At 56.6% G+C, this 11,594-nt stretch overlaps 2 protein-coding genes across 2 annotated transcripts; both read left to right on the forward strand.

Annotated features, from left to right (window-relative positions):
• Window positions 1-31: 31 nt before the first annotated feature.
• Window positions 32-9,410, forward strand: CSUI_002795 (histidine acid phosphatase superfamily protein; the record flags this gene model as incomplete). The annotated part of the gene is made up of 12 exons (XM_068062994.1): window positions 32-249; window positions 400-475; window positions 1,016-1,157; window positions 1,362-1,526; window positions 2,115-2,569; window positions 2,965-3,228; window positions 3,498-4,423; window positions 4,966-6,206; window positions 6,486-6,779; window positions 7,105-8,298; window positions 8,539-8,628; window positions 8,928-9,410. Coding segments are annotated over 11 exons (5,034 nt in total), but the record flags the coding sequence as incomplete, so codon positions are not given.
• A 1,040-nt stretch (window positions 9,411-10,450) lies between these two features.
• Window positions 10,451-10,839, forward strand: CSUI_002796 (uncharacterized protein). The gene has a single exon (XM_068062995.1). It carries the CDS (start codon window positions 10,537-10,539, stop codon window positions 10,693-10,695), a length of 159 nt encoding a protein of 52 aa, XP_067925027.1. The 5' UTR covers window positions 10,451-10,536; the 3' UTR covers window positions 10,696-10,839.
• The last annotated feature ends 755 nt before the right edge of the window (window positions 10,840-11,594 follow it).

The following is an 11,594-nucleotide window of genomic DNA, read 5'->3' on the forward strand; positions in this document are numbered from 1 at the left end:
GGTACGATTTGTCAGGCGCGTCGCCACCCGGGGCGACAAGCAATCCGAGTTTGGTCAGTGTGGGTGGCGGAAGCGAGGGGAACGGAGGAGGAGGAGGCGTTTCTCAGCAGGGTGCCTCTTTGCCAGGCGGGCCTGCGGGCCGCGTAACGCGCTGTGTCGTAGTGGCCAAGTGGGGGGGTGAGCTGACTGGCATTGGGAGGAAGCAGGCCGAAGACTTGGGGAAGAAGTTTCGATACGAACTCTATCCAGGTGCGACCTTTCAATCACTCAGTGGACTCGGTGTTTGCACACCGAGTTAACCCATGCTGCCTTGTGCATATGTGCGTATGAACACTTTAATTGAAGTCGGCTTGTGCGGAAGTGTTGAGTTCCTCGCGTGCGTGTCCTGGTGCTCCTTAGGCGACAGTGCGGGACTTCTTCGGTTGCATTCCACATTCCGGCACGACTTCAAGATATACACCAGCGACGAAGGCAGGTGAGTAGTGGGGCGGCTCTGGTGTGTCGAAGTCAATGGCTGCTGCGCCGTGACCACTTCTTCGTCTTGTGCGCGGCAGGCTTTTTCAAACCAGTCCAGAGTCCTGACTCCTGCGGCAGCGCGAGATTGTTTCATGTGCCAAGTGATGGCGCGATCTCGCCGGTTACCTTTTACCCGGAAGGCCTTACACATGCGTGGAGTCGTGTGTGAGGACCGCGCTTCTTGGCCACTTCACGGATTGTCTGTGTGGTCGCAGATGCACAGGCCACAGTCTGGACAGCTTGGAACCACGCAGATGTGCAGTCAGTTCGTCTAAGCCGTGGCTTCCGCTGTCTTCGGTACTCGCTGGCGGGGATTCTACTGTCAGTCTGACAGCCAGTAGTACTTTTTTCCTTCGTGAGGGGTGTCTCGTCAGCTCGTCTCACAGAACGCGGAGCTTCCTGTGTCCACAAAAGTCATCAAAGAAACGATTTCTGCGCTGTATCCGCACGTGGGATCCGGTCAGGCAGCTAGACCATATTGTTTTTGTCCTACTTCCAGATGCCAAGTCACCTCAGCAGCTTTCACTAAGGGCTTCTTGGACCTTGAAGGCGAACTAACCCCAATCCTTGTTGCTTTGGTTATCCGTAACAACAAGGCCCACGCGCTTCTGGACGACACTGTCCCGGTCTCCGAGAGGAAAGTAGGCCTGGCTGTGGTGCCTGTGTGACACCTGGTGGGATTTGACCGGGCAAGGTCGCACCGCGGATCAGGGTTGATATACCGCGCTGCACTGTGGACAAAACGACCACGGTGCGTGGGTGCCACCGAAGAGAGTACGTTTTCCAGAATTCACTGGGGCGCGGGTCTCGAATGAAGCCAGTTTATGCGGTTTGCGGTCATGCAGGAGTGCAAAAAAGTTCTAGACGAGCTTCTGAACTTGAATATATCTTTTCGCGACGCGTCAGAGGAGCAACTGAATTTGGTAGACGCGCTTTTCCGATACACCCTACAGCCCGTACAACTCGCGTGCCTCAAAGAGATTGACAACCCCTGGGCCGCCATGCATCAGGTGAGTCCACCCTGATTCTAGCGCCGTCTTCGTCGTGTCAAAAATCGCTTCAGTCTCACTCCTCGTGTGTCGTTGTGTACGTTGGGCATGGACTCCAGTTATTTTGCATCAATGTTTGAGGACTAGGAAGTGCGAGCCTGCCGCATTGCATTCCTCAGTGAGTTTTACGGTCTTCAACTCAAGCAGTTGCGTTCTAACGGTTCGGCAATGTGAGCACAGCTTTTCTTAGCTCCACGGAAATGAGCTACGGTGGGTGAGCGTGCGAATTCGCTTCGGCGTTTGCCTGGTGGGGTTCTTTGCCACAGAACTGCTGTTGGCGGTGGTGTATGACTCGCAGCATGTGAACTTCGAGCCGAAGGGAGGCGCAGACAGGTCGCCTGCAGTATTGCTCGCAACCGGTAGCATATCGGACACCGCAATAGTCGAGTAATGTGGGCGACGCTTTGGGACAAAGTGAGACACGGGGTCGCGGGAGCAAAATAATACCCGTCGAATGCTATGATTAAACAGGACACCCTGCGGGCCTCCAGGACTGGAGACTGCGACTTGCGACCTTGTAGCACACGCGGTGCTGCTCTTGATTCGCAGGTGTATTGCTCTATCCGAAAATTTCTTGATGCCCTGGAACTACCGGCGCCTCTGCTGGAAAGGAAGGCCGGAGCCATAGTCAGCTGTGCGAACTGTAACGGCGGCACTCCCGGCAGGGCACCGTCGAAGCGAGACTACGAGTCAGCGGCATTACCGGCGTCGCTTGGGGATTCGTCATTGGATGTCCCTTCTGTGTTTATGCCTCCCACTGTATGCCCGTCTTTTAGTACCACCCCCTCGGCTTTCCCTCTGCCAACTTCCTCATGTCATTGTCACAGTTCGTCGTCGGACTCATCTGTTACGGTGGCCGGCAGTCCTCCTTTTACCAGGTCCATGGCATGTTGTTCTTCTTCGCCAGCTGCTGCACACGCGGGAAGAGACAAAGTGGCTGGCAATTTCTTCACCCAGAAGGTTGCAAATGTCAAGCAGAGGTGGAACACGCTTCTAAAAGAATGGTGAGTATGCGGCGTTTTGTCATTCTGACGGCGCCCAGGAAACACCGCGAGCTTGCGCGGTCATTCATTTTGAAATCTGCTGTGACGCCCTGTACTACATCGGGGGCCGTCGCGACGATATCGAAGTTTCCGGCATTTGCCTGCGTGACACGGAGTACAGCACGCCGGTCTTGAAGGCCTCGGTCCCCAGTCGTACCTCAAGGTTTTCAGCGAAGGGAGGCGATTAACTGGCCGTTGCGGCGGTGGGTCTTCTGTCTTGTGTCAAACTGTTGAAATATGGCACACTCCTGGCTCAGATCACGTACAGCAGCGCGCTAGCGGCGGCAGATGGGACATTCGCATACATACAGCATTCGCCCGCGCAGCGCTCCGGACGGCTTGTGTGAGGCCTTCAGGTTCGACGCGAAGACCAACGTTTTTGACACCTCCAAAATCGCGGACGTAATGGACATGCTGCGCTACGAGCTGATACACCACCAGTATCTCATGAGCCTGGAGGCCTTCAGTCTTGCTAGCCACGCGCACAAGATCCTGTTGCCAGTACACGCGTTCGCATGTCCTTCTGAGAGTGGCATCACGGCAACGCAGAAACTTCGCATAGCTGCACAGGTTGTTGGGCGACTTGTGAGAAAGATCGTCAGGGACGTTACCTTTTTCAGGTAAACACATTAGTGTTTGGTTCTGTCGCCGAGTCGTCATTCTCCACTGTCCACAGGAACCCGCGGTGAAGTCCGCATGCGCATGAGCTCTTCCTGGGGAACACCTTCTATTTTGCCTGGCGGGATTGTCCACTCCCGTCCGTACTGCTCACCCATACAAGTTTTGTTTCCTGCTATATTGCTGGTATTGATGACCGTGCTTCAGCTAGGGCTCGTTTGCCGGGTGCGGAGCGTGCCATTGCGTTGTCGAGTGCTTTTGCGTGTTTTAGGAGCGAGGATCACGGGCGTCCTTTGAACGAAAGCCAGAGGACGTCTGCTTTCACCGATTGGGGCAAAAGCATGACAGCAGCAGCGGCGGCCGCTCGCCTGTCGCCGCCGCCCGCCGCGTCGTCACCACCCGTGACCCTTCCTTTTTCCCAAACGGGTTCTTTGGTCCCTGTAGAGCCTTCGGCCAGTGTAGAATTTTTCTCCTCTTCCCGTCCGCCCACAGGGGCTTGCCTCCCCCTTGACGTTTCCCGGTACTCTAGCTCTTCCCTGTCTGCCGCGGCAGTGTCTCACGTGAGACGGCAGTTTAGTGAGCCAGTTGTACGCATTGTGCGCCCGGCTGTTCAGTCGTCCGAGTGCACTTTTCCAGTAACCCTCACGGCCCCCCCTTCACCGGCGTCAGGTGGAGCACCGGAGACGGCGGGAGCTCAGGCTGAACGGTTTTTACCTGTTAATGGGCATACGAGTCTCGGTACCGATGGCCCGCCAATCTCGCAGCGCCCAGGAGGGCCGGATGAGAGTGAGCTGGTTGGAAATGGCGCGGCATTTTCAGAGTCTTCACTCCAAGACGGCCTCGATGTTGGGAAACAGGAGCATCCGAGTGGAGGATCAGGTCTAGAGTCACGGGTCTCCGAGTCCTCCGAAACCGCAGTACTCGCGGATGCTGGCACTGCTGCACTGAGTGTTGGCCTGGATAGGCACCTCAGTATCGAGGGACAAGAAAATAGACGTTGTGCTGATGATGAGACGAGGACAGCTGCCGCTCTTGCCACCGCTGCGGCGGCGGCAGTTACCGCTGTTGCAAGGGCAGCCAAAGCTGCGGCGGATGCGGCGACCGCTGCAGCCGCTGAAGCTGCGGCTGATGCAGCGCCGACTGCTGCCGCGCCGTTAGGGGAACTTGTGAAGGCGATGTGTGGGGTTCACGGCACAGGTTAGTGATCTACGAGCCACCAGCAAAGGTCGCGCTCTCGAATGTAGAAAGTGCGGGTTTTTCTTTCCCGGCAACCTGTACGTGGTGAATCACGTACGCCAGGGAAGTAAAAGAGGGAAGAGGCTGCTGAAGCGCAACGGGGGCGGGGGTCGCCTTGCTTAGCGGCCGACTAAGGAATATTTCGGCGTCGCACGTCGGTGGCTTGCCAGGCCAAGTGAGCGTCTCCAAACCAGTACAGGCCAGGTGCGCTTGCGTTGCGCTGCTCGCATTGGCAAGCGGGTGATGGTGCAGGACGCGTCCTGGCTTTTCCGGAAACATACCGGCGTCACGTGCCAGTGGATGCTCCGTTGGACGCTCACATGGCTGGCAGCCCCAACTGCTGTCCTGTAGGAAACGGACACGAACGGAAGTTGCCTGCCTTTTGTAGCTGAGCTGGTGATCTACTATAGGTGGCTGGTGCACCTGGCAAAGTGCGAGCTGCGCCTGGAGCCTGTGGCTCGAAGCCGTATTCTAACGTGAACACTGTTTTTGGCGTTTTGTAGGTGTCTCCGCTTCTTCGATATATCGCCCCGACCCAGCCTGGAAAGGAAGCCGAGACCTCGACAGATCACCTCCGGTCAGCGAACTTACAGCGAGTACCGCCCGCGCTTGCCTGAGAGCGTCCCTTACTGCGCCGCCATCTGCCTCTCCGTTTCCTGAACGTGCCATGGACACATTGCCGTGCACCACTGTTGACAGCCGCGTGGGTTCGCCGTCTTCCGAGGTGCCGTCTACTGGGCCTACGGCGGGTCTGGCGTCCTCCTCTGTCCCGGCTGCCGCGGTTCTTGGTGGTCGGATGATTAGGAGTTCGAGTAGCGCCTCGTGCTGTAGTTCCGGGAGAAGTGCAGCCAGAGGCATCAGTAGCGCGAGGGGAAGGAGTACAGGAAGCAATGCGAGCAGTAGTGCTGCAAAGGGCCGAGCCGCGTTCGGCTATTGCGGAAGCAGCAGCCGGGCCAGCAGCTCTCGGATCAGTTCGAAGTCGGCTGTGGCTGGGGGTGGGAGTGTCTGCAGTATTGCAGCTGTCTCAGGTTCTACAGGAGGAAGTCAATTAGAAAAAGGAGGGGGTAACTTGATGGGTAGTGCCGGTTCAGGGACTGTCGGGTCGTCAGGCCCCGTAGCGCAGAGTCCCACTGCTGCGGGGTTATGTGGAGTACTAGGCTCTGTTGAGAGGATCGGAGCAACCGGGTCTCTGGGGAGGACGCCGCCAGGCGATTCAGCTACTGCCGTCTTGAAGGGCTCGAAGGCAGATCCAGCTGAGAAGGTGGTGATCAACAGCCATGAGTTATGGGCGCATCAGTGGAAAGGAAAGAAGAGGGAAAAGCGTGAGGAGAAGGCCACATCGCATCCACAGGCGCAGCAGTGCAGGGCTCCGGAATCGACTGAACAGTGCTCCCCGACTGACGGTATGACTATTGCAGAAATCAGCCCGAGACTACTAGGTCTAAGGGACCGGAACGCTGAATCGTGTTCTACTCCGGAGAGGCAGAGTGATCAAGATGGTAGGCAAGGGACTTCAGAAGAAGTGGAAATAAAGGCACTCCACGAGAAGAGGCGGGAAACCACGGGCGTCGACGGTGGCAGCAAAACGGATCTCCAGCCGGGGAATGCTGGAGAGAGGCTTGAAGATAAAGGCGGGGAGACGAAGGGAAACGAGCAGCAGGGTAGACACGCAGCCGATGAGAATGAAAGAGATGACGAAGAAGACCATGAGGAACACGAAGACGACGATCCGCACGAGCACGAAGTAAAACGTCTGCTTTGTTGTTCTTCCGGTCTGAGCAAGAGAGAAAGTATTTAGATGTCCTACGTTTTTGCCTGGATTCTCTGCCACTGCACTGCGTAGCCGGAGTTCAGCCAAGCGAGTCCTCACTAGATTTGCAGTTGGCGCTCGCGGGCTCATTCTGGAACGGTCCGTGCCTGAGGCTGGGCGTGTCACGGGGTAGTGGTCTGCTTTGTGCGCCGTGGGCTAGGCAGCAGGCTCATAGCCGACACAGCGTGATTTGCTTGCTTGTTCGGCTCTCAGATGACAGCCCAGATTCGGCTGAAGGAAGAAGAGGCCCGAATGTTTGGCATACGCTCTCCTTGGCGTATCGTGCGAAGCCGATACTACGTGACGAGCGCGAGCCACGTTCAAGCACTTTTGAATATTTTGCTCTTTAGCTACGAAGTGGTGTGCGGACCGGATCAGAATCAATCACGGGAGGGCTCCGCAGCCAACAGGGACAGGACCGTGCAGAAGACGGACAGCGAGGGCTCAGAAAGAGGCGGGACCATCGGCTCCGCGTGCTCGGAGCCCCTGTTGGATTCTGACGTGGACGTAAGACTGTGTGGCAAAATCGTAGTGCGGTGGTCCTCGGTGCGAGGCCGTTGATGCCACCGGTCACTTTCAGGCTTTTCGAGTTGGAACGTTTTCCCTCCCAAAGCCACACTCGTAGAAGGGTACGCAACGGAATATGTGCAGTTTGTGAATATGCATCCAGCCGCCCGCGTGTGCCTGTGCATCAGGCCAGGCTCCCGTGAGCGGGTGACTGCGGCTCCTCTGTGTCTGCCTCTGTCCAGCGGTAAGCTTCGGAAGCGCTTTTCCGCACACTTGAAAGCGTAACCAGGAATATTCCCTGGCATTTCTGTTGTGGTTCTGTTAGGAGGAAGCGTTGGGCACGTGTGACCTGCACTACCTCTCACACATCGTCTTCCGTGTCTGGGAGAGAAAGCGCGACCGCGGCCAACCGGAAAAATCTGGTACAGCGGACAGTCGCTACAGCTCTCCTGCCAAGCATGAAAAGACCGCTGTCGGACGGCAACCAACTGTCGCTGCGTCCCCCCCCGCCCAGCAGAGTTCTCGGAATTCTGACGTATCGTCCTCTCCTTACCGCCTCGAGATCAGCTTCAGCACCGGCGCAAAAGACGGATTTGGACGGGACTTTTTTCTCATAGAACGCGACGCACAACAGCATCAGGTGCTCAGCAGGGGTGCAGCTGGTCCCGGTATGGCGGGTGAGTCCGGGATCAAGACCGATCCGCGAGCTGCGGGGAACTGTAGAGGCTATGAAGGTGGCTCGTTGCCTGGTATGTCGCAGCCGAGGGCCGTCCTGGGGCCGCCACGGTTCACACCTTCTTTCCTAAAACGAGGACTGCACGACGAAGAAGACGACGATTTTGTCGGTCTTCACCACGAGCAGGCGTGCCGAAGCTGCGCGTGTCCGCCTGCGACAAGATTGTCTGCTGACGGCGTAGGCGGGGACGCGCAGCGTTCTTGCAGGACCACAAAAGCCCTGGAGAGCGAAACAGTCAGGCCAGTCCAGACTGGTTGTCGACCGGCTAGTTCCTGCGGGTGGTATTGTCCGAGTCAAGCTTCGAGTGGAGCGCCAAACAGCGATAGTGATTCAGATGTAGCAGGGGCAAGAATGGACGGACGGGAGCAGCGGCGGCCGGCGGAACGCCCTGGTACGTCCCCTCCAGCTTCGTGCGCCTTTGGACTGTTTTCTCGTCCGACATGGCCAGCGCAGGGGTCAGGGCACTCGATTTCCTCGTCGGTGGCTCCTCCGGAGTGCGTGTCTACCAGTGGTCGAACGGGTGGCGGCCCCGGCTCTGATGGCGTGCAGGGGGATTCAGGTTACGACAGCAAGCCGGGGCACTTGTGCTGGGGCCGAGAAGAGGCCTCCCAGCTGCTACGTGGGAGGCGCGGCCCGGGGGCTACAGGGGTTGCTGCGGAGGACTCGCGTGGAGGCAGTTATAAAGGAGCAGGAGTTTTGATGGCCCCGTACTGCGAGCTCGCTCCGCTTGTATCGCTTGCTCACAGCTCTGATTTGGAGCGGTTCGAGGTTCTGATGAGCAAGGTAGGCGGGCTCGTGACTGTAGAAAAACCGGCCACTGTTTGGGCGGCTGCGAAGAGCCGTTGCTTGCCGATTACGGTAGTGTTTCCACAGATCTGGGGTCTGTGCCTTGCATGTTCTCGCTTAGTTCCAAATACATATATATGTACGTAGTTCTATATACGTGCGCAGTGCTCCGGCTGACGGTCTGTCCTCGTGTTTCTTGCGACAGTGCTGGCTTGGTCTTGTACTTTTTTTCATCAGGTTCTCAGTCTGTACGGCTCTCAGAAGTGCCCCAAGACGAACAAAGATCGAGCTCCATGACAGGCGTTAATGCAGCTTCGCCAAGCATAGGTCAGTTTCTGAGACTTGCTTCAAAAGATAGAGTGTAGGGGGGTGATTCATTATAGTGAGATGCGCCGCGTTGGATGAGTACCCGTCATGCGGGCTTCTAAAAGACGGAGTGAAATCGGAGACAAGGGCGCTCGCAGACTTGTGGGGGGAGGAAGGGGTCACTCTCCTTTTGCCTCTCTATCTGTCTCTGCATACGTATACATAGCAATTCGGGTGTACACGTGTGAATGTATGTTTGGAGTCCTAGGCTGTTGTGAACAGGCAAGACGGGCAATTTGTCCTATCCGACTGTTGTGCAGCAGCTGCGCAGCCCACGGAAACGCTGTAGTGAACGCATAGAGGTTCTCGCGTGCGACTGTTGTTGAAACGGAGCGTTGACTGCCAGCGCTGTCGGATACCTTGGGCGATTCTCGACTGCGTGGAAGCCTGCGGCGGCGACTAGGCTTTATGTAAGGGCGCCGCTCTCTAAAGAGAAGCGAGCCGGTTTTTATACTGATACTACAACGTCCACGTCCGCGTGGAGTGCTATCGGCACTTCACACGACCGTGTTCTGTCGCAGAGCTTTTGTTTTTGTATTGTTCCAGATGTCGGAAGGCGCTAGTCCATTTTCTCATGAAACGCTTGTGCTCGTGAGCCCAGTGTAAGCGCACGCCTGATAAAGGAGCCTTGCGAGTCCGCAACTTGCCGGACTTGTGCCCGGTTTCCTTGGATGCAGTTCTGCTGTGCTTTTTTTTTTTTTGGTCGGCCAATTCACGATGTCATCCGTACTTGGTACGAGGAGACTCCTCGCAGGGTTTGCCGCAGGCGGAGTCATGTGGCGCGGTATAAGANNTCTTATACCGCGCCACATGACTCGGCGCCTTAGACGTGCAGCGAGCATCTGGAGCATGGCCAATAGGCAAACGGTTTTGACGCAGGGGACAGCTCATCTCTATATGTCACAGGGAGCACGTGCGGGAAATCGGGCGGGCGTCCACCAATCTACAGATAGCTTTCGATAGTTTCTTAGCTTCGGCTTGTTCATATCTGTCGTTCCCTCGTGTTCGCCTAGCGAGAGGAGCTCCGCGTACCCCGCCGTACCTTGATATTATTGGGTGTATGGGGGGGGCGCTTCACGTTTCATGCATGTGCTTGCTGTTGTAGCGCTATAGATGGCAGCTCATCAGGTTCGCTAGTGGACTGGATTGCTGTACGGGATTCGGTTCGTCGTATTGCCTTTGAAGGACAGACACTCTGACACCGGCACAACGAGCTCAAGCACGCTCAGGTGGTTCTACGTGCTGGCGTTAGAAGCGTCGCTCTCGGACAGTCGGTGGCTCCCGGTGGTATCTTCTTCATACTGCACGCGTTTTGCCGGTTCTGGTGGCAGCCACACCAGAGAGTCCTAGCAGGGGCTGATATGGCCGCCACCAGAATCGCTCGCAGCTCGCGCCGAGTTTGAAGAAGCCCCGGATTAAGCTAGGACAGCACAGGTAGCGGCCCTGCAGGCAAACAGTCTCCAGCGTTACTCTTGATGGGCCGTGCGCGTTTTCCGGACTGTCCTGCGCTGAGTGACCCCACTGGGTGGCGGAACTGGTTCCGCGTGCACCGGGACTCTCCTGGTGTCGGAGAGTCGTAGGCAGCAAGCTGGGAAGTGGCGACGGGGCCCCCTTCGTCCGAGAGTCTCTATCTGAAGTGACGGAAACCCGTACCTTTCTCTACCAGACACGTTACTTTGGTTCCGTGTCACTCCGGAGTCACTGGACTGCAGCGGTTAGTACTGCACTCTCAAAAATTGGAAGGTCGTGAAAGATCAACGTCTACGCTGGAACACGGTAGGAAAGTTCGGCCTCGCGCATACGTGAAACGTCACCCTCGGTACACGAGCAGTGACCATGCTGGATTGAAAAACGCGCAGATCAACATCAATGAAACCAAACTGGCGGCTGTATGCCGGGGGTGAATACACAGGACGATTCCTAGGTTGGCTCCATGCATACGTGATGGCGGATTCCCTCTTCCCCTTCATCTCCACCTGGACGTTTGTCTTGCCTCTGCTTCTAATTTGGATTTGCCTTAACTTTTGACTTGAGCCTCGTCTTTTCGTTCCTTGCGAGGGGAATGAGTACCTTACGCACTCACGAGTCACCTCGGTCCCCATCCAGAAGTCGTGGCCGCTCTCTTTTTTTCAGCCTTGTTCGCAGAAGGAAACACCCCTCTCAGCCCGACTGCCTTTCACTTTTTTTTTTCTTCTTGGTTCTTGTTGCTTCCAGGGCAAATTTTTGCGAGGCGCCAAGATTTCGGGCCTTGTAACGATTCTTGTACCTGCGTTGAGCGCAACTGAATAAATGAATGGACTGAAACATTGGAGTGGAATCGCGTGCGCGCTCGCCGGGGTTAGGGGGGGGGACGGACTCGTACGCTTTTTGAAGACAGTCACTCCAAGGGCTGCGCATACTCAGTCAGCTGGCTGGCTGGCGTTCTCGTGATTCCCTTTTCCTCGCTCTGCGAGTATCCTGCTGATTTGTCTAGCTCAGTGCGGCATCCTGTGCGAGTGCGTTCTACCTTTCGCCCCGTGTTACTGTACCGAGCTCTTGTTTTCCGCTTTTGCGACCTTCGCTGTACTGCCGCAACCTGCCACACCCTGGTCGGACGAGTGTGTGGTCGGAGTGGGCGTTTCCTCTTCCCCGGGTGATGCCTGGGGAGGTAGCTTACTGTCGCTTGGAGATTAGTAAGGTCCAGGCGAGTTTTTAGTCAATGCGTTAGTAAGAGAAGAACGAATGACTTACTGTTCGCCTGGCAGAGCCCGCGTGCACGCTGACTTTGCTCCAACGCCACGTTCGCCGAGCAGACGGCGGACAAGGCCCGTAGAGGGTTTTGTGTAAATTAGTGTGCACGAACAGAAAGCTGCTACGAAGAGGGAGCGAGCCAAAGAACAACGCCATCCGCAGAAGTCAGTCATACCTGTGCTGCCGCCGCGGCCGCA

This window comes from Cystoisospora suis, assembly GCF_002600585.1.
Source record: "Cystoisospora suis strain Wien I chromosome Unknown contig_1175, whole genome shotgun sequence".
Classification (NCBI taxonomy): Eukaryota; Apicomplexa; class Conoidasida; order Eucoccidiorida; family Sarcocystidae; genus Cystoisospora; species Cystoisospora suis.

Excerpts from the sequence above, each read along its gene's own strand:
- CSUI_002796 (XM_068062995.1), top strand. The coding sequence starts at position 10,537 with ATGAAACCAAACTGGCGGCTGTATGCCGGGGGTGAATACACAGGACGA.